The sequence below is a fragment of the Ranitomeya variabilis genome, chromosome 3, assembly GCF_051348905.1.
Source record: "Ranitomeya variabilis isolate aRanVar5 chromosome 3, aRanVar5.hap1, whole genome shotgun sequence".
NCBI lineage: Eukaryota > Metazoa > Chordata > Amphibia > Anura > Dendrobatidae > Ranitomeya > Ranitomeya variabilis.
The window spans coordinates 102,948,334-102,975,778 of NC_135234.1; the positions used below are offsets into that span (position 1 = coordinate 102,948,334).

At 46.9% G+C, this 27,445-nt stretch overlaps 1 protein-coding gene across 1 annotated transcript; it reads left to right on the forward strand.

Annotated features, from left to right (window-relative positions):
- Positions 1-1,275: 1,275 nt before the first annotated feature.
- PRKRIP1 (PRKR interacting protein 1) lies at positions 1,276-26,666 on the forward strand. The gene is made up of 6 exons (XM_077294440.1): positions 1,276-1,497; positions 7,517-7,595; positions 9,549-9,649; positions 9,873-9,958; positions 12,640-12,686; positions 26,133-26,666. Exons 1-6 carry the CDS (start codon positions 1,375-1,377, stop codon positions 26,210-26,212), a joined length of 516 nt encoding a protein of 171 aa, XP_077150555.1. The 5' UTR covers positions 1,276-1,374; the 3' UTR covers positions 26,213-26,666.
- Positions 26,667-27,445: the final 779 nt, after the last annotated feature.

A 27,445-nucleotide genomic window follows, 5' to 3' on the forward strand; every position in this document is an offset into this window, starting at 1 on the left:
ATAGATGGCGATGGCTGGAATGTGAGATGTGAAACTTGTCGTTGTTGTATTCTCTGTAGCAGAGTCGTGACTGGAGAAGTTGTCATGTCAGTCTGGGCCAGATAGAAAAGACGGGAAAAGTGAACGATTCCATCAGAAAGGACATCAGTGGTAAGTCATTATCTGTAACTGTGCAGTGATCTCTTATATGTTCTGTAGGGCTGGAATCTACCACTGACCATATGGCGGTAATATCAACATTGGTCTTTATATAGAGATTATCTTCAGTAACAGCGCAGTCTTCTGCTGAGGTTCTCCACTATTAGGGGGCGTCACCCAGTTGTAATCAAGGTTATCTGGATAGGGTCCCACTCAGAGGCTTCGCCCCCCCCCCCCCCCCCCCGAACCAAAACCCTAGCTACGCCTCGGAGTGGGGGCTGGGGCGATGCTGTGCAGATCTCGTCTCCTGAGATCTCAATCTGAGCATGCACTGCCTCTGGCAGGGCATTTTCCCACAACCAACCACAGGTTTATGTATGGGAGAGGGGACCTCCACTCACTGGTGCCGACATCTTTAGCACTCGTCCTGCTGCCGCCGCTGACCTCCTGAATCAGCGACTGTGGCTCCCGTGACGCCTCTCCACTGCCACCGCCCCCCAGATAAGACATATTCGGATTTTAAGTACACCCTTTTCCTTTCAAATTTTGAAGAAAAAAAGTGCATCATAATCCAAAAAGCACAGTACGTTCAAGCTTTTAAACGTCTTTTAACCACTTCAAGTTTCTAAAAACGCCCAGTGGTTAGGTGACAAATCAATGGAAAAGCACCGACGACGCCTGGAAGATGGCTGGACGTGTTTTCGAGCATTTTACTGCCGGTTTCTTCATTTTTCAATACAGTGAAAAAGGCAACTGGAGAACGACAGTAAAAAAATACATCACAAAAATGATGGAAAAAAACCCATATAAACACCCGCGGCCAAAACCATTGGAAAAACTCTCAGTAAAAGACAGAAAACTGAATTGCCTAAATCATTTTTACCCCAAATACATGTTATAAGGTAAAAAGAAATTGTTCTAGGAGGTGGACAATCCCTCTAATTTCCCCTATATATCAACTGAAGAGATCAGAAGGATGGGATGAACATTCATCCAACAGGTAAGTCCAGTGCTCAGTTACCTCCAGGACTGAAGGCTGCACGGAGGCACCGCCAATATGGCGGCTCTGCACACAGCAGCACGGCCTCAGACGCCGATTCTCACACTAGACGTTGTAGTTTATGCTTTTGACCACTAGAGGCAGCCGAGCTCTGTTATAAATATAGTTGCGTTTGAGAGAAGGCGCCTCGTGGATGACGTCATTAGTTCGGGTCGAGGTAAACAAGTAATCGTAATATGGCAGCGGAGACAGGGGCGACAAAGCCGGCGCGACCGAAAAAAGAGCCTCAGCCGCTGATTATCCCGAAAAATGCCACCGACGAGCAGAGGCTGAAGCTGGAGAGGCTGCTGAGGAATCCGGTGAGCTGCTGACATTATGCAGTGCTGTCCAGGCTCCGTACAGAGCAGTAGCTGCAGGGCTCCCCCCACAGCAGTTACTAGGAAAGTATTCCTCTGTAGGGAGCAAGAGCTGCAGGTCCTGTCCTGTCACATACAACCCCCCCCCCCCCCCCGCATGTCCCGTCTCGTGCAGCCCCCCTGCATGTCCCATACCGCGCAGCCCCCCCCCCCCGCATGTCCCTTCCCGTGCAGCCCCCCCCCCGCATGTTCCTTCCTGTGCAGCCCCCCCCCGCATGTTCCTTCCTGTGCAGCCCCCCCGCATGTCCCGTACCGCGCAGCCCCCCCACATGTCCCATGCAGCCCCCCCACATGTCCCGTCCCTGTAGTTCCCCCGCATGTCCCGTCCCTGTAGTCCCCCCCGCATGCCACGTCCCATGCGGCCCCCCGCATGTCCTGTCCCCTGTAGTTCCCCCGCATGTCCTGTCCCCTGTAGTTCCCCCGCATGTCCTGTCCCGTGCAGCCCCCCCCCGCATGCCCCGTCTCATGCAGCCCCCCATGTCCCGTCCCCTGTAGTCCCCCCCGCATGTCCTGTCCCCTGTAGTCCCCCCCGCATGCCACGTCCCATGCGGCCCCCCTGCATGTCCCGTGCAGCCCCCCACATGTCCCGTCCCCTGTAGTTCCCCCGCATGTCCTGTCCCCTGTAGTCCCCCCCGCATGCTACGACCCATGCGGCCCCCCCGCATGTCCCGTCTGGGGATGATGGTTAGGTATAGCAGACACTGCCCAATAGCATTCTGTATATTTAGTTCTATTATATGTCTGCAAAAGATGGTAATGAGTTACATTTTGGGGGATGGGCATGGGGACCGGTGTGATTGTGTGTTGTGTTTGCGGCTGTATGTACTAAGTATATGAAGTTTGTTATTGTTAATATTTTCATTGTTTTTAAAAATTGGATAGTAAAGCCTTTCAAAAAAGAAATGTTCTCTTGGGTTCCCTGTTACATCTATTAAAGGGAACCTGTCGGCAGATTTTGCCGCTATAAGATGCGGCCACCACCTTTCAGGGCTTATCTTCAGCATTCTATAATGCTGTAGATATGCCCCCGGTCCCACCTGCAAGTGAAGAAAAATAAGTGATATTATACTCACCCGGGGGGCAGTCCTGAGCGGTCCAGTCAGATGGGTGTCGCAGGTCCAGCACCTCCCATCTTCTTGCAATGCCACCCTTCTGCTTCTTCATGGCTCCCTGGCATTGTGGCATCATGATTAAGGGGAGCTTAGTCTCCAGAAACGAGTTGAGATTCTTACCCATATGGTTTGTGCTGAAGTCTGTATCCTCTATGTTTAAAGTTTGCGAATAAAGAAAACTCTTTTTTACGGATTCGGTGAAGCTGGACATTCTCTTCTTTCATGTAAAATAACGCTGATAATCTGCAGGTTAATGGCGTTCCATTAGCCCTTGTCATCTGTGATACTGGAATAAAACAGACATGTCTCTGTGTTTTGCACGGACACACATTCCGTGCAGCCCCCCGCATGTCCCTTCCTGTGCATATGCACCCGGACATATGCATAGCACCATGAATTCTAATGGGTACGTGCTGTATCCATGAAAAAAATGGCCTTCTGAATGAGGCCTAACAAAGCACTATCTGAGCCTCTGCCTCCAGAGCTTGTTTTCCTGGCTAGCTCGGGTAGCATTGGGCAATGAAAGCAGACCGTGAGCCAGCAATCAAATTAAAGAAGCTGGTGCTGGCTGGGGAAACAAGATCTGGAGGAAGAGGCTTGGGAAGTGCTTTGTTGCATCCAGAGCACTTAATGTCTAATTTGCATATGAATAAAACTGCTAATTACTCAGGAATGTAGCAACAGAAGATGAAATGTAAATCCATTGTCATTTTTACAATGACCTGCATGCAGATATAAAAAAAAGTTCAACCCCTCCACCTTGCAAAATGCCTGTTTGTATATGTGTTTTACTTTTTCTTTTTTTTTTTTTTTTAGGAATTACTACAGTATTTAATTTATAAAGAAGAACACAGTACCTGCGCTATAAGACAATATGCATAAGTTAGACAATAGTACGATGTTAATTACCTGTTGAATGGGAGGAGACCTTATGATGTTTAGCAATGAAGGGAATTCAGGTCGGAATGTGTTGACACAAACTGAAGTAAGAGGGGAAAGGGGTAATAAGTATAAATGCCACCTGTCTAAATACTACACGATATCTTAGAAGTATTAGAGTACTCTTAAAAAAATAAATACCGGTATATAACGTAGCACCAAGTGGCAATACTGGAGAGCTTAGTGCTGAAATAAACAAAAATGTGCAAAAGGCAATAAGTATGTGTCCTGGTTGTGGAGCCTTCACATGCAGTGGACAAATAATATAGCAGGGCTTCTGAATAAAAAGTTCAGTACCTGTTTAATAGGTATGGAAACTGCTTGATCCAGAAATGTCAAAGGCACCTTTCCTGTTAGCAATAGAAAAATGATTTATACTTTGCTTCTCTTCCTCAGCAGTCGGCTTGTGTGTGAGTCCTGAGCGCGCTGTCCCGGCCGGTGACAGGCGCTCGTTCAGTAGGAAGTGTAGCGCTCGTTGCGGAGTGCTGTGCTGAGCAGCAGCTTGCAGGACCTGCATGACGTTCGGGTCACATGACTCACCTAGTCACGTGGTGCCCCTGTGAGCAGTACGGGATGCTGTAGGAGCCAATAACCAATGCGTTTCGGAATAACAATGGATTCCTTCATCAGGGTTGGCTCCCCCTGTGTTAAAGGGCCACTGTCACCCCCCTCCAGCCGTTATAAACTAAAAGAGCCACCTTGTGCAGCAGTAATGCTGCAGTCTAACAAGGTGGCTCTTTTAGTTTTTGATTCAGTTATTCCCTCAGTAAAGCGTTTTATAATTTGTACAAAATAACCTGTCCTTAGACCTGGAGGTGGTCCGAAGCTTCCTCGGTGAATCTCCCAACGGCCGTCACTCTTCTCTTCTGGGGATGTGGTCGCCGCCCCCTGCGCGCTGTTTCTTCTTAAATCCGGCGCCTGCGCTGTGCGTGCCTGCCTGGGGCAGGCGCAGTCTTCATTGTCCGTCATAGGTCAGATGCAGGGTGCCTGACTGCGCCTGTGCCGGCAGTGCGGCCACCCTGTTGCTGTATCCCCACCCCGCACTGTGTTATTCATTATGCACAGTGCGGGGCTGGGGTTCCTGGGCATGCGCACTGCGCTGTTCAGACGCTCCCCCAGCTCCCCCGCCTTCCAGCGTTGTTATTTGCGGCTGCTTCATTCCAAACGCTGGCAAGGAAACCTGTATATTACGGCAATGCTGGAAGGCAGGGGACCGGGGGAGCGTCTGAACAGCGCAGTGCGCATGCCCAGGAACCCCAGCCCCGCACTGTGCATAATGAATAAGACAGTGCGGGGCGGGGATTCGGCAACAGGGTGGCCACACTGCCGGCACAGGCGCAGTCAGGCACCCTGCATCTGACCTATGACGGACAATGAAGACTGCGCCTGCCCCAGGCAGGCACGCACAGCGCAGGCGCCGGCTTTAAGAAGAAACAGCGCGCAGGGGGAGGCGACCACATCCCCAGAAGAGAAGAGTGACGGCCGTTGGGAGATTCACCGAGGAAGCTTCGGACCGCCTCCAGGTCTAAGGACAGGTTATTTTGTACAGATTTTAAAACGCTTTATTGAGGGAATAACTGAATCAAAAACTAAAAGAGCCACCTTGTTAGACTGCAGCATTACTGCTGCACAAGGTGGCTCTTTTAGTTTATAACGGCTGGAGGGGGGTGACAGTGGCCCTTTAAAGGGCTTTAAATACCCATGGCTCATCGTGGAAATGTCAATCAAATGCAAAAAGTTCGACTTCACTGTTTAAACCCTTAGGTTTGAGTGTGTCCAGTTTAAAAACATGTAGGACCTTTTAAACAATTAATAACAGGTTTTTTCCCATGTCAAAAGTGTAACATGTGCAAATCACTACATCTGACAAAACAGAAATCTGTGCTATCGCAGAATGGTATACATATACAAATCACAGATTTCATTACATGCACCACACAGGGAGTAATTTATGTGATTGAGTGCCCCTGTAGAAAGTTGTATGTGGGGCGAACCAAACGTCCCCTATGTAAAAGAATCAATGAACACCTACGCAATATAAGAAACAAATACGATGAACATCCTTTGTCTAAGCATTTTTCAGTTTGCCATGGGGGGTCCATACAGGGAGTAAAAGTAACAGGCATTATGTTGGTCCAGAAGGATTGGCGTAATGGGGACTATATAAAGCAGATGTCCAGGGAAGAAACCCAATATATTTTTGAACTGGACACACTTACAATGAAGTCGAACTTTTTGCATTTGATTGACACTTCCACGATGAGCCATGGGTATTTAAAGCCCTTTAACACAGGGGGAGCCAACCCTGATGAAGGAATCCGTTGCTATTCCGAAACGCGTTGGTTATTGGCTCCTACAGCATCCCGTACTGCTCACAGGGGCACCACGTGACTAGGTGAGTCACGTGACCCAAACGTCACGCAGGTTCTGCAAGCTGCTGCTCAGCACAGCACTCCGCAACGAGCGCTACACTTCCTACTGAACGAGCGCCTGTCACGGGCCGGGACAGCGCGCTCAGGACTCACACACAAGCCGACTGCTGAGGAAGAGAAGCAAAGTATAAATCATTTTTCTATTGCTAATAGCAAAGGTGCCTTTGACATTTCTGGAACCAGCCGTTTTCATACAACTTCTTATTCAGAAGCCCTGCTATTTTATTTGTCCACTGCATGTTAAGGCTCCACAACCAGGAGACATACTTATTGCCTTTTGCCCATTTTTGTGTATTTCAGCACTAAGCTCTCCAGTATTGCCGCTTGGTGCTACAATATATATATATCGATAGATGGATAGATAGATAGAATATATATATTTTTTTTTAAGAGGACTCAAATACTTCTAAGATATTGTGTAGTATTTAGACAGGTGGCATTTATACTTATTACCCCTTTCCCCTCTTACTTCAGTTTGTGTCAACACATGCCAATCTGAATTCCCTTCATTGCTAAACATCATAAGGTCTCCTCCCATTCAGCAGGTAATTGACATCGTACTATTGTCTAACTTATGCATATTGTCTTATAGCGCAGATACTGTGTTCTTCTTTATAGTTTAATACTTCCCTATGTGGTTTAGGGCTATACTTGCAGCTGACTCTATGTACTTACACTAGCGCCGCTACACACTGAACCTATTTCTTGCCCAGTATTTAATATAACATTAGTGTTGCAGTGTATTGTATAGTATATAGCAGGATTTGAACCTGTGATCAACTAAGCAATACTGTAGTATTTCACGGTCTTGTGAAATTGATCTATCAATCTCAGCAGACACAGGGGGTCTTCAGTAGTCCCATGTGATCGTGTCTTGTGTGGACTGATGGCTGCCATGTTGAAGTATTTTAAATGTCTGTCACTATTGAAAGAGCATTTAAACTTTTGCAATCAGAGCTAACTCCAATGGCATCAGTTACTCTTGGGTGCAAGTTGTATAACAGTCGACACCTGCTCAGTTCCTGAGCCAAGTCCATGCATGGCAGATGTCACCAATGAGGGTAAAGAGGGTTTCAAAGCTTATGATACAATATACTAGTGTGTATAAAAAATAAATGTTTGTATCCATGGTGCTCAGCACCGCCTCTATATTACCCCTCTTGTTCGCCACCAGCCCTGCAATGATGTCATCCCATCCATCAGTGACCGCTGCAGTCAATCTCTTTGACTCAGTGGTGATGTTTTTATGTAGGGCACAGCTGCTGACGGAAATGATTGTGTAATGCTGTTACATTAGTGCGGACTGTGATGGTTTGGCCAGGTCTCATAAGTCATGGTAGGAACTATAAACTGGTGCATTGTGAACCCAAGCTGCAGCAGCGAGGTAACCGTGACAACACCTAAAGGTAAACCTATAGAGAAATGTATTGTTTTAATCTTTTTAATCAGACTGCTTACAATAAATTTTGTTTATTACAGGATAAGGTCGCTCCAATACCAGAAAAACCAAAAGAATGGACCCCAAGATCTGCCCCGGAGTTTGTCAGAGACGTTATGGGTGAATAGTTCTGTTTTTGTTCATTTGTTTTCGTTCAGATGACAATGAGTGTGAAAGAGGAATCCTGATAGATCGGCAAGTGCTTCTGTTTTCCTTTCTACAAAGTTAGACTTTGCCTAATGTTTTGCAGCTGCTGAAATAAAGGGACGTTCTTTTAGTTTTGATGAGCTCGTTCCACTTATTTAACGTGGCATTAAAGTAAAGCTTTATAGTGTCTCATTGCACCACAGCAATATTGGCTCTTGCCCTATGGCAGACAGATGTGACATGGCGTAATGCGCAAACATACATTATGCAGAGTAAGTGAAACGGGCAACACCAAAGCACAGATGAGCTGAAAGTGTCACTCATGGAAATAGTCCGAAATCTTCAGTGTTGTTCATATTCATTCAATATTTCTAGAAGTCCTTGCGTCTATACTAGTGCAATACAATCATGTGTTCTGGACAAAATTCTTACTCCATCATCTGCCCTAATTAGGTATAAAATGGTGTGTAGTACATTACAATCCTTACTGAGTGAGGTTTGCTCCGTTCTCCATCGCCGCTCCATTGCCGGCGCCTACAGCATCTACTATGTGAACTGGCAGCTTCTTTCTCAATGTAAGCCTGTGAGACTCAGAGCTAGATTCCATAGACTTACATTGAGTGAAAATGGAAATATTCAGCATAACCATTCAGTGAATAAAATCCTGTGTCAAGAGTGATGCTGGAACCTGTGGAAAGTGGTCGTTAAAGGGAACCTGTCACCACGTTTTTGGAAGATGGGATAAAAATAGCGTTAAATAGGGGCAGAGGTGGGCATTACATTAGTGTGTTTGTTATGCGTTTATTACCCACCTAAGTTGCCGAAATACCTTTGCAAAGTCTCCGTTTTCGCCTGTCAATCAGGCTGGTCTGGTCAAAAGGGCGTTGTCTTCCCCCAGATTTTGCGTAGTTTTCCGTTGGTGGCGTAGTGGTGTGCGCATGCCCAAGGTCCCGAATCCTCTGCCAGGGGATTTAAAAGAGCGCGCTGTTCGTTTTCATTGGTGATCGGTGGGCGCGGCCATCTTCCTTTGGCCGCGCGTGCGCAGAAGCGGCGCTCTGCTGGCCGCGGCTTCAGGAAAATGGCCGCCGCGATATCCATCTGCGCACGCGCGGCATCCCGCGGCCATTTTCCTGAAGCCGCGGCCAGCAGAGCGCCGCTTCTGCGCACGCGCGGCCAAAGGAAGATGGCCGCGCCCACCGATCACCAATGAAAACGAACAGCGCGCTCTTTTAAATCCCCTGGCAGAGGATTCAGGACTTTGGGCATGCGCACACCACTACGCCACCAACGGAAAACTACGCAAAATCTGGGGGAAGACAAGACGCCCTTTTGACCAGACCAGCCTGATTGACAGGCGAAAACGGAGACTTTGCAAAGGTATTTCGGCAACTTAGGTGGGTAATAAACGCATAACAAACACACTAATGTAATGCCCACCTCTGCCCCTATTTAACGCTATTTTTATCCCATCTTCCAAAAACGTGGTGACAGGTTCCCTTTAAGTATTTTAATCTACTTACACACCCCAATTAGGATGGATTGCAGAATTAAATTTTTGATTAGATTTTCTTAAATTTGAAGATGTATAAATTGTAAGTTACCGTATTTTCCGGCGTATAAGACAACTTTTTAACCCCTGAAAATCTTCTCAAAAGTCGGGGGTCGTCTTATACGCCGGGTACGGCGTGTGCAGGAAGCGGTCCTGGATGGTTCCCAGGGTCTGGAGGAGAGGAGGCTCTCCTTCAGGCCCTGGGATCCATATTCATGTAAAAAAAAATATGGCTAGACATACCTTCCGTCGGCCCCCGGCTCTTAGCGGTGCAAGAGGCGGCCTCCGTTCCCAAGGATGCATTGCGCGAAGGACCGTAAGTTTGTCATTTTAGCACTTCCCTTTAAGCAGTGCAGTCTAACCATTTTATCTTTTAGGGTCCAGTGCTGGGGCTGGCAGCGGAGAATTTCATGTTTATAGACACCTTCGTCGCAGAGAGTATCAAAGACAAGATTTTATGGATTCCCTGTCTGAGAAGGTGAGTTGTAATGGCCTTCAATCAAGAAGTGATCTGATGGTTGTCGTATTTGCCCTAAATGGCAACCAACACTTTGCTATCAGTACTTTAGAAAACTTAAGTATTTTTAAGGTGTAATATGAGATGTTTGTAAGGGAACTGCATAAAGTAAATGTGGGATTATCATATAAAACAGATCAAATAGAGTTTCTCAACTTGACTATGTCCAATCTTTTTCTGTTAGCAAAAATTAGATGAAGACTTTCAAAAGAAATTAAGAGAGAACCAAATCCAGGCTGAAGAGAGAACAGCGAAGCGACGATTAAAACGGTAAAGCTTAGATTTTTTTTAAACACTTTTAGTGTATGTTTAGTAATGGTAAAACTCCAGCATGTCAGTGTGTAGGTAAGGATTAGTTCACATTTGCACTAGTAAATTTATTTTTTAGGTTGTGTAATAGCACCAGAAAAATTAATTCAAATTGGTCCTTTTTATGACGGACACATCTGAAAGACTCCATTCGCTATAAATGGGTCTCTCTGATTTTGGTGGTTGTGTCTGGCGCCTGTCACTCTGATGTGAATGGAAGCCAAGTTTGAAAAATAGAGTTGTGCATTGTAATTGTTCTTGAAAGATTCCTTCACACTCTCTAAGGGTATGTGCACACGATCAGGAATTGGCAGCGCTTTGGACACAGTGTATGTTCACTGAGTTGAAAGCGCTGCCGGCTATTGTACACAGGTGAATCCGCATGTGTTAATTGGCCCGCAGCGTTTACTGATCGTGTGTAGGGATTAGCGAATCGCTTCGGATAACTTACCGAATAGCTGCATCGGGAATCTGGATACCTCGATCGCTTCGGCTGATCATCTGTTCGGCTCCACAGCTGCATATGTCGTGGCTGTGTGACAGTCACAACACGTGCATGGAGAGCCCAACAAACAGGCTTGTTCAGCCTCGCTCAATACACTTGCATTCAGCCAGGCCATGCCCATCCAGTCGGCACGTGGCCACATGTTTAGCTGTCACGTGACACTGGCAGTCACATGACCACCCACTCTCACCGCCAACACCGATGCGCACACTATATTATTATTATTTATTTATATAGCACCATTAATTCCATGGTGCTGTACATGAGAAAGGGGTTACATACAGGGTTATAAATATCGTTTACAGTAAACAAGTTTACAGTGACAGACTGGTACAGAGGGGAGAGGACCCTGTCCTTGCGGACTTACATTCTATGGGATAGTGGGGAAGAGACAGAAGGTAGGGGGTGCTGCAGCTCTGGTGGTGGTGAGGTGGCTGCCCTGGCGATGGCGAGGCGGCAGAATGGTTATTGCAGGCTGTAGGCTTTCTTGAAGAGATGGGTTTTCAGGTTCCGTCTGAAGGATCTGGGGGTGGTGGATAGTCGGACGTGTTGAGGCATGGAATTCCAGAAGATGGGGGATATTCAGGAGAAATCTTGGAGGCGGTTGTGTGAGGAACGAATAAGTGTGGAAGAGAGTAGGAGGTCTTGGGAGGACCGGATATTACGTGAGATTACTATAAAGATTTAGAGTGATGCAATCTTATATGGTGACTGCAGACTTTCACCAGAAGACAGCACAACCACCTTCTTAAATCCTGGACAATTGGCACTCGAAAGCCTTTTGGCTTCTCATTCCTTCGGCGCTCGCCATGTGTCCAAACAGAAATTTCTGACAACATGTTGGGTATTGTCGCATTTGGGATCAATTGCAATATAAATGATAGTCCATTTTTTCTTAGAACCACTTGAGAAAATGTTTGTTTCCAAAACACCAGCATTATAGAATTCTATGAAACAGCTGTGGGTTCAAAATTCTCCCCACACCTTCATGAAGTATTTCCTGTGGACTGTAGCTTACAACATGGGGTCACTTGTGGGGGAATTTATGCTGTTTTGGCACATTTGGACCTCTGTAAATGCGACATGGCTTCTGTAATGTAGTTCAATGAAATGTGTGCTCCAAAAAGTCAAATGGCGCCCTTTCCCTTCCGTGCCCTGCATCCAAACAGTAGATTTTGGGGTGCATTTTTTTCTCATTACCCTTGGAAAAAAGAGGCTAAAGCAAGATTTTAGTTGAAAGACTGTAATTTTTTAAATTCCACTTTGCACTAATTCCTGTGAATCACATAAAGAGTTTATTAAAACATTTTTTATTAGTAATATTATTTTTATACCACCAACATATTCTGCAGCAATTTTAAAAATCAGAGGGGATATATATGTATGAACTATGTAAAACATTACACAGCAATACATTATTTACCAATTCAGACAAGAGAAGCTTCCAATCTATGAGCTGTATGGCTCCGTTGGCAGAGGATTCGTACAAAATACCCAGACATACTACAGAAATCAGTGTGAGCAGGGTTGAAATGTTTTCAGTGTGGTCCGATGGGTGTTGCAGGTCTGGGTCTGGCACTTCCCATCTTCTTGCAATGCTGCCCTCCTGCTTGCATTGTCGCTCCCGGCATCGCACTCCTGCGCAGGCGTACTTCCCTGCCCTGTTGAGGGCAGACCAAAGTACTGCAGTGCGTAAGCGCCGGGAAAGGTCAGAGAGGCCCAGTAGACAAGCGGCGCAGTGGATAGCACAGCAGCCTTGCAGCGCTGGAGTCCTGGGTTCAAGCCCCACTAAGGACAACATTTGCAAAGAGTTTGTATGGTGTTTGCGTGGGTTTCCTCCGGGTGCTCCGGTTTCCTCCCACATTCCAAAGACATACTTATAGGGAATTTAGATTGTGAACCCCAACGGGGACAGTGACGATAATGTGTGCAAACCTGTAAAGCGCTGCGGAATATGTTAGCGCTATATAAAAATAAAGATTATTATTATTAGATAAGCCCTGAAAGGCGGTGGCCGCATCTTATAGCAGCCAAACCTGGTGACATGTTCCCCTTAAAGATTGTGCTGTCAGGAAGGTCCATGCTGACTTCGGTGGTAAAGGGTTAGATATTCACTGGACTTTTTCTCCCTCTGCAGGCTTAAAAACAAGGAGAAGAAAAAGATGAAAAAGACAGAGGGAAAAGGTATAGTTTTTACAAATACAAAAAACCTTTAATTTCAGTGAAATGCATAATGGCATGGATACAATATTAGAGTTGGAAGGGACCTCCAGGGTCATCGTGTCCAACCCCCTGCTCAATGCAGGATTCACTAACCCATCTCAGACAGATGTCTGTCCAGCCTCTGTTTGATGACTTCCATTGAAGGAGAACTCCACCTCTCGTGGCAGCCTGTTCTACTCATTGATCACCCTCCCTGTCAAAAAGTTTTTTCTAAGACAGATTAGATATTTTCTCCCTTTCAGTTTCATTCCATTGCTGTTTCCTTGTGCAAATCAGAATAATGATGATCCCTCTACACTGTGAAATCCCTTGAGATATTTGTAAACAGCTATTAAGTCTCCACTTAACCTTCTATTTTGCATGCTATAACCGTTCCTCGTAGGACATACCTTGCAGTCTGCTCACCATCCTGGTAGCTCTTCTCTGAACTTGCTCCAGTTTTTTTGTCTTTTTTAAAATGTGGTGCCCAAAACTGGACACAGTATTCCAGGTGAGGCCTGACCAAGGAGAAGAAAAGGGGGATAATTACTTCACATGATCTATTCTAGACTCTATGTTTCTCTTAACCCCTTAGTGACGGAGCCACATTTTTTAAATCTGACCAGTGTCACTTTATGTGATAATAACTCTGCAACGCTTCAACAAATCCCAGTGATTTTGAGACTGTTTTTTCATGACACATTATGCTTTATGATAATGGTAAATCTAGGTCAATATGTTTTGTGTTTATTTATAAAAAGTATAAAAAAATTTAGTAAAATGTTAAAAAATTTGCACTTTTCTAAATTTGAATGATTATCTCTTTAATCCAGATGGTCATACCACAGCAAACCATTAATAAATAACATTTCCCACATGTCGGCTTTACATCAGCACCATTTGTAAAATGTTATTTTGTTTTTTTAGCATTTTATGAGGTTTAAAAATGTAGCATAAATTTTTCATATTTTCAAGGAAATTTACACAATTTCTTTTTTTAGGGACTTATCCATGTTTGAAGTGACTTTAGGGGTCCTATATATTAGAAAAACCCCAAAAGTGATAACATTTTAAAAACAGTACCCCTTGACATATTGAAAACTGCTGTCAGGTAGTTTATTAACCATTCAGGTGCTTTACAGGAATTAATGAAGAGTGGCATGACAGAAATGAAAATGTGTATTTTTACCACCTAAATGCCTCTAACTTCTGAACAGATTACTACAGCAGTCAGACTGTAAGGCTGCTATTTGGTCATGAACTGACATGGCAAACATCAGGACCACACAATCATGATCTGAGGGCACCAATTTGGATAAAGAGGAAGCCCTCACACTCTGTTAACCATTTATATGATGTAGTCACTACTGACAGCAGCATCTAAGGGGTTAAACAGATTTGGATGGTGCAAACACTGATCATGGCTGATACAGCAAGTTGTCAGCTATAGTGTACAGCCGACAGCTGCTGGATTGTCACCTGTATGGGGATGCTATTCTCTTATATCTCAGGTCAGTTAAAAGACGTATTGGCTGTCATTAAGGGGTTAATAGATCCTAGAACTGTTTGCTTTTTTTTTTTTCTCCTACGTATCATTGGGGGACACAGGACGAATGGGTGTTATGCTGCTGCCACCAGGAGGACACTAAGTTAAACACACACAAAAGATTAACTCCTCCCCTGCAGTATACACCCACAGGCTGGACAATCCAGAGCCAGTTCTTACTTAGTGTCTCAGGAGGCACTTGGGTCCTCAGGACCCCACCAATTTTTTTGATTTTAACGGAAGGGAGCGACAGGCAAATTTTCAGCTCTGATCTCTCCCGAACCAACAACGGGCAAGTACACGGAGCGTTCCTCCTGTATCCTTTCCCGCGACGATGGATGCCAGCCCTGGCTCACTTTCCAGTGTGGCGACGGTTCCTCAGCGTTCCGATCTCCCTCCCTCCTTTTCAGGCGACCACGGGGACTAATCATCCACCTAAGTCTCCTGGAGCCAGGGCACAGCCGGACTAATGATATGGCGTCCGTGCAGCCGCCCACTGCACCACCACTGAAGATAGCGGATGTTGCACGGCGGCAGAAGCTCTCCACCCTCTCCCTACTAAGGTGAAGGTGGATGGAGCATCGGCCCTATCGCACAAGGTAAGTGCGGGGGCCGACGAGCTGTCAGAGGACGCCTGTTCAGGGATCCCTTATCCCCTTTCTATTGTGGCGCTGCAGCCGCGGGGCAGCCTTATAATGGGAGCATGGCGGGCAATCCGGCACTCTGTTAGAGCGATGGCACAGTTTACCGGCCCTGGGCCGGACTCTAACGCGGGCGATCATTCTCCCTCCTTCATACAAGGAGGGCGGCGCTACAACGGCAGCGTTCTGACGCGCATTGCAGGGAATCCACCGCCCGCCCACGACACGCCCCCTCTCTCTCGCTGGGCGCCTCTCGTTCCCGAGAAGCGCCCTTTCCACATCTTGGCGGCCATCTTGGACCAGGAAGTGCGCTGGCGGCTCTGCAGCACCACAGCACACAGGACCTCAGGATCTCCCTGCCAAGCATCGCTGAACTTGGTGAGACGCACTCACTACGATTGTCTCTTCCCCTACCAGTACACTCACTTAAGGGAAAAGATGTCACAGTCTAAGCAAAGACGGACTGGAAAGACCCACTCTGTTATTTTTGCTGTGTGCACCTCCTGCAAGGTATCTCTACCCCGAGGTCACACTACCCCGCTGTGCTCCGCCTGCGAAATGTCTGCAGCACAGGATACTCCGGCCTCTGACCCGGAATGTACTGAGCCTAGTACCCCCGCATGGGCGTCCTCCCTTGCTCGTTCTGTGGCATCCTTGGAAAGGACGATACAGTCCCTCCGTGAGCCGTCCCTTACCCAGGGCACTTCCACGGATGATGCAACGCGACCTAAGAACCCCTCTCGGCCTAGAGGTCGTACCGTTTCCAGAAGCCCTCACTCATCTAGAAAGAGGTCCAGGGTAATATCTCCGGTCCGTGATCAGCCCTCCGGCTCAGAGAGCGAAGTCTCTCGTCACTCATCTCCAGCTCATAGCAGGGAATCCTTTCTGGACGACGCATCCAGCGTGTCCTGTTCCCCAGAGTATCGTCACGACCAAGAGACCCTAGATTCTCTTATAGACTCTGTAAGTCAGACGCTACAGTTAGAGGAGGAAACCCCGTCCAAGGCGGTTCATCCCGTGTCATTCGGGCGAACCACTAAGGCTCATAGATTTTTTCCTATGCATCCTCAATTCAAGGACATTGTCGATCTCCATAGAGTCCGTCCGGATAAACGCTTCTCAGGGCAAAAGGCTATGCAATTGAAGTATCCGTTTGCTCAGGACCTTGCTAAGGAGTGGTCTGTCACCCTCCGTGGACCCGCCAGTGTCGCGGCTAGCCACTAAGGCGGTTCTATCCTCCTCCGAGGGCGCGTCCATTAAGCATCCCTCTGATAGACAAATCGAACAGATGGCTCGCTCGGCTTTTGAAGCTTCTTCGGCTTCTCTCTTCCCCTCGTTTGCCGCCACATGGGTTGCAAAAGCCATGACCCATTGGGCTGAGTCTTTAGCCTCTACAGCACTTCACGCCGACCTACCCCCCGAGGTTTCACACCTGGCCACCCAGATTGCCAGAGCGGGGGACTTTGTAGTTTCCGCTTCCTTAGACGCGGCCAACTGTGCCTCACAGGCAGCGGCCAATGCTGTCACCATCCGCAGATCCCTTTGGCTCAGGGACTGGAAAGCGGACTCAGGTTCCAAAAAATCTCTCACGTCCCTTCCATACCAGGGCGAACGCCTTTTTGGGGACAAACTAGATAAAATAATCGCAGACTCCACAGGGGGAAAGAGCAAATTCCTTCCCCAGCAACGGACCTTTCGTCCCTTTCGCAACCAACAGGGCCGAGGCCGATATTTCCGTTTCGGTTCCAACTGGTCCAATCCTTCCTCCGCGCCACCTGGCGTCGGGAGAGGTCAGCGCAAGGACAGAACCTCCCAGCCATCTTACAAACCTTCTCCCTCTTGGAGAGGCAGACCCAGACAACAGGGGTCCAGGGGGTCCAGATCTAACAGGTCTCCTCCTCAATGACTCTTGGCAGACGCCAAAGGACACCGACAGAGTTGGCGGCCGCCTACTCTTCTTTCGGGACGCGTGGCTCTCGGTAGTTCCCGACCGATGGGTCCGCGATCTGGTATCCGTCGGTTACAAGATAGAGTTTGTCTCTCTTCCCCCATCTCGTTTCTTTCAGTCCCCTCCTCCCAGAGCAAGGGTCCGTCAGTATTTCCAGGCCATAAAATCGCTATGGGACGACGGGGTCATCATCCCGGTACCTCAGGACGAAAGGTACCAAGGTTTTTATTCCAATCTTTTCATTGTACCAAAGAAGGACGGCTCCGTACGTCCGATATTGGACCTCAAACTCCTCAACAGGTACGTCCGTGTACGTCAATTCCGAATGGAGTCCCTCCGCTCGGTAATTGCCTCTCTGGAAGAGGGCGAGTTTCTTGCATCTCTAGATGTTCAAGACGCTTACCTGCACATTCCCATTCTGCCGTCTCATCAGCGTTTTCTCCGCTTCGCGGTCCAGGGCCACCATTTTCAGTTTGTCGCCCTACCGTTCGGGCTGGCCACCGCTCCTCGGGTGTTCACCAAGGTCATGGCGGCTGCCGTGGCCATTCTCCATGCTCGAGGCATAGTGGTGTTGCCCTACCTGGACGACATTCTTATAAAGGGACCCTCTTTCCGGTCCTGTTCAGAGGCGGTAGATGTCACTATAAATACTCTTTCACGCCTGGGCTGGAAACTCAATTTCAAAAAATCTTCCCCAGTCCCGGCCCAAACCATACCCTACCTGGGCATGATCTTAGACTCCTCTCAGGGTCTAGTACTCTTGCCTCCGGAAAAGGTATCTACTCTACAGAGAGAAGTCCGGAAGCTTGCTCAACCTCGCTCTCACTCCCTACGCTTCTCCATGAGGGTACTCGGCAGGATGGTGGCGGCAATGGAGGCAGTGCCCTTTGCGGTTTTTCACCTCCGGCCCTTACAACACGCCATTCTGGCAGTATGGGACAGGAATCCCGCCTCGCTCGACCGCCGTCTCCTTCTCTCTCGCCAAATCAGACAATCCCTCAGGTGGTGGACCGAGAGGTCCTCCCTGACTCGGGGGAAGTCTTTCCTTCCGGTGCACTGGCTGGTTGTCACAACGGACGCCAGTCTCTTCGGCTGGGGTGCAGTGTTCCAGCGCCACTCGACCCAGGGTCGCTGGTCGCCGCAGGAGTCCCAGCTACCCATCAATATCTTAGAGATTCGGGCAATCAGACTAGCCCTCCATCATTTTCAGCAGTTCCTCTCCGGACGTGCGGTCAGAGTCCAGTCCGACAACGCCACTGCGGTAGCCTACATCAACCGCCAAGGGGGCACTCGCAGCAAAGCGGCCATGGCCGAGGTGACGCTCATTCTCCGCTGGGCCGAGACGAATTATTCCATACTCTCAGCAGTCTTCATCCCGGGCGTGGAAAACTGGGAAGCAGACTTTCTAAGTCGCCACAGCCTCGATCCCGGAGAGTGGTCTCTCCATCCCGCAATCTTTTACCAGATATGCTCTCGATGGGGGACCCCGGACGTGGACCTAATGGCATCTCGCTTCAATTGCCAGGTTCCTGTCTTCATGGCCAGGTCTCACGACCCCTCAGCCTTCGGAGCCGACGCTCTCGTTCTCTCATGGCAGGGTTTCAGACTCCCATACATCTTTCCCCCAATCCCTCTTCTGGCAAAGGTGATCAGGAAGATCAAGGCAGAACGGATTCCAGTAATTCTCATCGCTCCGGACTGGCCGCGCAGGACATGGTATGCCGAGATGGTTCAACTGGTCTCAGACGTACCTTGGAGGCTGCCGAGCCGCGCAGACCTCCTGTCTCAAGGGCCCATTTACCACCCGAACTCAGAGGCCCTGTGTTTAACGGCGTGGCCGTTGAGTCCTGGGTACTGAGGCAGAAAGGGTTGCCCCAGACGGTGATATCTACCATGCTCCGCGCACGCAAGCCTTCCTCTATGCGCATCTACCACCGCGCCTGGAAGGCATACTTCGCCTGGTGCAGGAAGCGGGGACGTTTCCCCCTCCGTTTTTCTATCCCTCACATTTTGGAATTCCTCCAATCAGGAGTGGACTTGGGTTTTTCCCTCAGCTCTCTTAAAGGCCAAATTTCGGCTCTCTCGGTTCTTTTTCAGAGAAGGATTGCAAACAGGCTGCAGGTCAGGACCTTCATCCAGGGTGTTTCTCATATGGTTCCGCCGTACAAGATGCCCTTGGAACCATGGGACCTGAACCTAGTTCTCTGTGCTCTTCAGGAGCCCCCCTTTGAGCCCTTGCATGAAGTGTCTTTGCTGTTCTTGTCTTGGAAGATTGCCTTCCTCGTGGCTGTCACGTCTATTAGACGTGTCTCTGAGCTGGCAGCTCTGTCGTGCCGGCCTCCTTTCCTCGTGTTCCACCAGGACAAGGTGGTTCTGCGGACATGTCCGACTTTTCTTCCGAAGGTCGTTTCCTCCTTCCATCTTAATGAGGAGATTGTCCTTCCCTCACTGTGCCCTGCTCCTTCCCACCGCACGGAAAGGGCGCTCCACACTCTGGACTTAGTGAGGGGTCTCAGACGTTACGTCTCCAGGACTGCGTCTCTCCGTAGGTCAGACGCCTTGTTCGTTCTTCCGGAAGGGCCACGGAAGGGACTTCCCGCTTCCAAGGCCTCCATTGCCAAGTGGATTCGTTCCGCCATCCAAGAGTCCTACCGTGTCAAGGGTCACGCCGCACCTCCGGGGATCAAGGCTCATTCTACCCGGTCGGTCGGCGCGTCCTGGGCCATCCGGCACCAGGCATCGGCAGCACAGGTCTGCAAGGCTGCTACATGGTCCAGTCTTCATACGTTCACGAAACACTACCATGTGCATTTTCAGGCCTCGGCAGATGCTTCCGTCGGTAGGCGAATCCTACAAGCGGCTGTGTCTCATCTGTAGCTCGTAGGCACGCACAGCATTTATAACTTTTGGTTACCCACCCAGGGACTGCTTTGGGACGTCCCATTCGTCCTGTGTCCCCCAATGATACGTAGGAGAAAAGGAGATTTTTGTGTACTCACCGTAAAATCTTTTTCTCCGAGTCATCATTGGGGGACACAGCACCCTCCCTGTTAGCCTAGTTGGCTCGACTGTTCTTTTCAGTCTGTGTTTTGACTATGACATGTTTTCTGTTTTTTGTTAACTGGTTTACTCCTACTGCTTTGTTACCGAACTGGCTCTGGATTGTCCAGCCTGTGGGTGTATACTGCAGGGGAGGAGTTAATCTTTTGTGTGTGTTTAACTTAGTGTCCTCCTGGTGGCAGCAGCATAACACCCATTCGTCCTGTGTCCCCCAATGATGACTCGGAGAAAAAGATTTTACGGTGAGTACACAAAAATCTCCTTTTTTGCTGCTGCATCACACTGTTGACTCATGTGCAGTCTGTGATCTGTTAGTATGCCCAAGTCTTTTTCGCATGTTGCTTAGTTCTATTTCTCCCATTCTATAGATGTACCGTAATTGTCCGTTTTGTTGCCTAGATGTAGAATTTAGAATTTATCCCTGTTACATACCATTCTATTAATCGCTACCCATTGTTCAAGCTTGTTTAGATGCTTCTGAATCCTTTTTGCCTTCTCTAGTGTTAGCTATCCCTCCTAGCTTTGCATAGTCTGCAAATTTGATTAGTTTACCTTCAGTTCCCTTATCTAGATCATTATAAAATTGTTGAACAACACTGGAGCCGCAACAGAGCCTTGTGGTACCCCACTTGAAACACTTTTCCAATTGGATGTGCAACCATTTCTCACCACTCTAAGAGTATAATCACTGAGCCAGTTATGAACCCACCTAACCGTAAATTTGTCAATAACATACTTGGTTATCTTTTCAATAATGATAGTATGAGATACTTTATCGAATGCTTTGCTGAAGTTGAGATATACTGCACTGCATTTCCCTGATCCACCCAGTCAGTGATCCCATCATGGAAGGAAATTAGTTTAGTTTGGCATGACTTTTTGCTACAGACCGATGCTGGCTCTGGTTAATACTGTATTCTTATCCAAGTAATTACATACATGCTGTTTAATAATTTGCTCAAATAAATTTCCTGGCATGGAAGTATAGCTCACTGACCTGTAATTTCCTGGCTCCATCTTCCTTCCTTTTTTGAAGATGGGGACAAAATTTGCCCTCTCCAATCTTCTGTGGCTATTCTGGCTAGTGGTTCTGCAATTTCCTCTGCCAACTTTTTCAGTATCCTAGATGAAATTCATCTGGGCCAGGATATTTAAATTAGTAAGTGTTCCCTCACCATCTCGCTTTTTGTGAATAGAGTGGATTCTTTTATTCCTTCTATGGCATCGTGAAGATCAGTTGATGCTACAGTTGATGTTACATTTGCTTTCTTAGAGAACGTAGATGTAAAATAGGAATTTAAAGGTCCGGCCTTCTCAACATAATTTTTGACCACTTCACCCTTTTTATCTTATAAAAATCCTATAGCATCTTTGACTTTTCTTTTGCTTTTGACAACCCCCAAAAATCCTTTTTTACTGCTTTTGGTCTCCCTTGCAAGCCTTACTTCATTACTGGCTTCAGCTTTTCTATCTCTTGCCTTGCATTCCCAGCAGAGAGCATTATATTCTTCTTCCGATATGCCCCCCCCCCCCCCCATTTTCATTTAATATACATTTCTTTTTCACCAAGTGTTTAAGTTCTGTGTTCATCTGTCCTGGTCTCGTTAAATGCTTCATATTCTTCCTTCTTTTTGGGATTGTGCAATGACAATTTAATTTAGCAAAATCTCCCATCCTTTTTGGACATTTTTTTTTTCATTTAGAACATCCAGCCACTGGACCTTTTCTATCCTTTTTCTGAGTCTATTAAAATCTGCCTTTCTGAGGTCCAACCTTAAAGCCTGAGTCCTCACAGGTCTACCTCCTATTGTAGTTCAGAATTTGAGGATAGCATGATCACTGACTCCTAAATTCAAACCACCTTTACTTCCTCAACCATTTCCTCCCTGTTGGTAAGAATGAGGTCCAACATTGCAGATCCTCTTGTTCTCTCTTCTACCTGTTGAAAGATATGAGAGAAGATAAGAATTTTCTGGACCCGGTAGTTTTGCCTGAGAGAGATTCCCAACAAATATCTGGACAGTTAAAATCTCCCATGACATAACATCCTTTTGTAACTTTAACCCACCAAGTGACCATCCCTCAGAGGGCTTTGGGGTATGTGTACACGTTGAGTATTTGCAGCAGATTTTTCGCCACCAAAAATCGAAGTGTTTGCAGGAAACATGATGCTTAACCCCTTTCTGCCATCGGACAAAATAGCACGTCCGATGGCAGAACCCCCGCTCACCGCGGGAGCCCGCCTCAAAGCCGGGACATGTCGGCTGTTTTGAACAGCTGCCATGTGCCCGCAATAGACGTGGACGGAATCGCGATCCGCCCATGCCTATTAACTAGTTAAAGGCAAATAAATTTATATAATTTATACAATGTGATTTTCTGGATTTTATTTTTTATATTTTATCTCTGAATGTTAAAATTAACCTAGCTAACATAGAGAAACTCAAAAAAACACATCATAAAAAGAAGACTCACCAAAACCTTGTCAAATGACAAATGCACTAGCAGGGTGCAGCAGGCCCCCACTGATAAAGGCTGGAGCAGCACCACCCACTCACCTAAATAATAGAGGGGTTGGCTGCCTAGTAGCAAAAATGCACACAGGTAGCGCTTGCATAAAATGCTATTCACACAGGTAGTGAGCGGGTGGTTCTCATCAGTAGCTTGCACCTGTGCTGCAGCCACAATGAGGCTCTGGACCATGTATTTCCTATTAGAGGCCTGGTGAGAGTCCAGGTCTGAGTAATCCTCGGACAGGACATCCAAAACCACCATAGCTGACTCCAGGGAAAAAGTTGTCCGTCGGCAGAGGTCAGAGGGAGTGGGAGGAAGCACTAGATCGACGCTCCCACCTAGATCTATTACGGACCATGATGGTAGGCACAGCCAGAGACTCCTGTGATCCGTTAGTAACGGCAGAAGTAGGAAGGGAAAATCTGTCAAGGACGGACACCAGGGACTGCGATACCTTGGTGAGGTTCGTGACCAATTATGACAGAGAGGTAATCCACACTGGGATGAGGATACCACTCACTCCTGGGGCAAAAGGGAGTTTGCAATTAGATGTGGTGCAAACAAAGTGTCTGACAAGAGCAGAGGAAGAAGAGGCAGGAGGGTGAGACCACTCTCCTTTAGGGTTAGGCATGATGAGAAGCAGACCCACTAACTGATGGTGCCTGAAGGTTAGGGGACAGAGAGCTGAGGAGAGTGTCAGTCTGCAGAGCAGAGCTACTCACAGTAAGATGCAGGTCCTGAGGTCTGCTTCTGGACTGTGGAGGTCTGCTTCCGGACTGTGGAGGTCTCGGGAGACAACCAGGGCTGCAGGATAATCGTGGAGGAGAAGAGCGTTCCTTGCAGGGATGTCACCTTCCGAGACCCGATGCTGGCAAATTGCAACCACAGGGAGGAAGAGGTGGGCCTGCAGGGAGAAAGTGCGCACAAGAGAGAAGAGAGGGCGTTACTTCAAAAGCCCTCTCGTCGAGTGGGGGGAGTTAACCACCGGGAAGTGGACGGAGGTAACGAAAGTGGGCAGAGCTAGCTGCCGTAAGCAAGAGGGAGCGAGACAGCAATGCCCTGGACACCTGCAGATCCAAGATGAAGGGGCGGAGCTAACCTCCGGAAACAGTAGGAGAGGGTGTGCTATCGACGGGCGGGAAAAGATGCCGAGAAGGGGGCGGAGCCAAATGCTGGAGTTAGGCCATGCTGGGGCCTAAATTTATAACTGAGGCCCCAGAGACAGGGGAGCGTGGCATGGAGGCCTGGACTGCCTGTCAGATAACCCAGAAAGGAGAAAAAACAGACCCCCTATAGACCAAAAACGGTCTATACCTGAAAGTAAAAATCCCTCTACTACAAACCCTGTTAGGCCGCGCTGAAGCCTTGGCCTATATTTATAACAGAGGCCCTGGAGACGGGGGAGAACAGTGCAGAGGCCCGGACTACCTGTCCGGTAGGCCCCTGTACTACTGACCCTGAATAAGTCAGGGGGAAAGGAAGGCCCCTCTATCTACAAACCCTCTAGCAATAAACAAGTAGAGGGATAGGGGGGCAGTAAAACTCATCGATCTTCTGTCATCTTCATCCTTCTGTTTTTCTTCTTCATCTTCTTCTTTGTCCGGATCTTCTCCCCTGACACCTCTGGTCACCTGACAGAGTGAGAAGAAAGGGAGATGAACCTCTACATCCAGACTTTCATTGGACGTCCAAGCCTCTTGTGAATGTGGGACGTCCATGCCTCCTGAAACCGACTGGCTCTGGTGGGCGAGTGGGTAGGAGACAGGGGCCAGGACCAATGTTCGGATCACCTAAACACTCTTCTGTGATAGGGGTTGGGGGTTCTGCCGAATAGACGTATGAGGTTACGGGATGGCAGTACATGCCGTACTCAGTCTCTTCCTGAGAGTACAGTTGTGACTGTTCACACTGTATACCTCCAGAGGAAAGGGTAGAAGATCTATCTGAAAAAGAAGAGACGTTAAACGACGAAAACCGAGGTAGAAATGCGTCTAGTAAAAGGCCCGTGTCCACCTCCTACTGACGCTAAGCTAAACTTAATATCCTAGTGCCGGTCGGTGGGGTGTACACTGCAGAGGAGGAGCTAACTTTTTTTTTTTGTGCATAGTGTCAGCCTCCTAGTGGCCGCAGCATACACCCATGGTTTCCTGTGTCCCCCAATGAAGCGAAAGAGAAATACTTACTTCCCCCACTGTATGTCCACCTATGCCGACCCCTTTTTGCTATACCTGAGTTTTCATTTCTGGTTTTATCATTCTACTTGTCCATGACTATTTTTGTAATACTTAATAAAATACACTTCCTATTATTGGTGGGTTTTTGACTGAATGTAGGAACATTTAAAAAAAATAAAAATAAATATATATTGTTTTTGCGACTTTTTTTTTTATACACAGTTTGTTCCCCAAAAGATAATCAAAGATCTTTTTTTTTCCCAATGTTACCGGTCATCCATAGGAGTCCCAGTTACATGGGAAAACAGTCCATTAGAGTTACACAAGTCCCTGTAGAGCTGATCTGTGTCTGAAATAACCTAGCAACCCTGATATACCAGCAGAGACCCAGAAACCATGTGATTGCCAGGTCCTACAGACCTGCTGAAGCATCTGTTTGTCTGTTTGCTATATAGTACTTACTGAGCACTACATAGTGGTCATACCACAATACAAAATCGGTATTAGGACTCATACCCATCATCTTAAGAAAAAAAAAAAGGTCCGATATCTGTCCAGAAAAGTAAGATGAGGTCATGCGATTTTCTTGCCATGCACAACTGGCAGGTAGGTTGCAATTACCCGCCTGTTGGTACTTGGGGTCCCCCTATAATAACCAGTAAAGGCTAGGCAGACAGCTATGTCATATTTTTGGGGGGAGTTCACCATTTTAATAAGCAGTAAATGCTTGGTTTACAGCTATGAGCTGATATTAATAGCCTGGGAAGCTCCATAGGTATTACCCCCTTCCCAGGCTATAAACATATGCCCCCAGCTGTCAACTTTCCTTCTGCTGGTTAATAAAATACTGTGTTGTTTGTTTTTTTTCCTCATCCCTATCTGAGCTCAGAAAAAGAAATTGCAGGTGAGGAGGCACTCCTAGCTTAACCCCTTTCCTGACATGTGCCATAATAAGACATACATGTCAGAATCCCCGTTTGGTGTGGGCTTCGGCACTGAGCTCGCTCCTTTCCAGGCACATGAAAGCTGATCTATATAGTGATCCACCCGTGGCTGTTAACTAGTTAAATGCCGCTGTCAATCTCTGCACTTACAGGAAGCGGATCACTGATCCTACCCATCGGTGACCCTGTCACATGATCAGCAGACCTCTATGGTTGTCATGGCCAGATTGCATTGAGTGCCGCCCTGTGGTTGGCGCTAATAGCAAGTGAGCTTTTCTGCTACATGCAGGCGTTCTGATCATTGCCTGTGTGTAGCAGAGGCGATCAAAGTACTGCAGCTTCTAGTCTCTGTGGAAGCGTATTGAAGCATGCAAAAAGTAAAAAAAAAAAATAAAGTAGATAAATATCAGAATATATGTATGGATTAAGGGTTTCCGGAGCTCGTGGTGAAGTTGGGGTAAATGCACTCGCCTACTATCCAAGGAAGCACAGGCAGTAACCGCTATTGACCTGCAGAGGACTGATTACTGCACTTCTTATGCTGTATTATAAAAGTCTCATCCTCCTAATTCTTATTCTATTTTTATTTTATTTTTTTTAGCTGGTGCCACAAAAACGGAAAATGGGAAGGAGGCAGAAGCTAGTGCTGGCGATTCAGAGGAGGAAGATTCTGATCAATAGTTCCACTCAATAAAAAAATATATATTTTATAGACTTTACTTATCTTGACACCACCCTTATTGGTTGGTAATAAAGTATGAGAACTGTTGCTAAATTATCACAATTTTTCTACTAAGGATTACATTTATTTGCGTCACATCTTACAGAGTTTCAGGTGCAAAATGTCCAGAATTCTATGAAGCGATAGTGGATACAGCTGTGCAACACCACTGATGGCACAAAGAAAAATGACTATTGGAGAACTTATTGTACGAGATGTTCTACAGTGACCATGTACACAAGCTGAATTTGACTTATACACAGTATAAGTCTTGCTATGGAAATAAACATGTGGTGTTGTGTTTTTTATGAAGTGTTGCCTTAAATGTACTAATCAGACAATATCTAAACCAGTAACTATGAGTTTTTTTCATCAAGTTATATTCCAGCTGTGTAGTAAACTCAAGAAATGAGATCGGCTGCTGGAATGTCTGCAGTTATTTCTGGGTACGGTTTTGAGATCAGTACAGTGAAAGCACAAGCATGAGAAAGGACATGTTCACACAACAATATTCCTTGTCCTTTTACAATCTGGCTTAAAACCCATAAGACCTGTAATATTTAGTGAACCTATATGCACTCCACACATCCATTTTTATTTTTTATTTTTTTCCATCGATTTCATGTGTGTATACTCTTATTTATCAGAATGGGCCATTCAATGTATGAGGTTCTGTTAAAAACTCCTTCAGCGCACCATCCCTTTTTATCAGTTTTTTATTTATTTTTTTTTATGCGTTGGCAAAGGCCGAGTCTAGTTGTCTGCGTTTGCCCTAATGTGGTTTGCTGCAGTTGACTGATCTATTGAGAGTATTGCAGCTAGAAGCACTGCTCGTTCCTGTAGTCTCCACTGTTATTTAAATTCTCATTTTGCAAGTAACAAATTGGACAAGGAAATCATTATTTGCCCTAAGGCAATAACGCTGATTTTTCTTCACTATGCTTCATATTTGGGAACGCATGCAGGGTACAGTGCCCATTACATATGTGAGTCTGTTTTAAGGGATATGTCCATCTGGTACAGTTATTGTCAATACAAAATAATTTTGAGAGAGGTGTTTGTTTTTTTTTCAATCCTTTTGGACAAGCCTTTTTTCTGCTTTTATAGATGGAAAATAACTTTAAATGCACCATGAGAAAATTACCTATTGTTTAAATCAGGTTATGTGTATTTAAAAAAATAAATAAAAATTG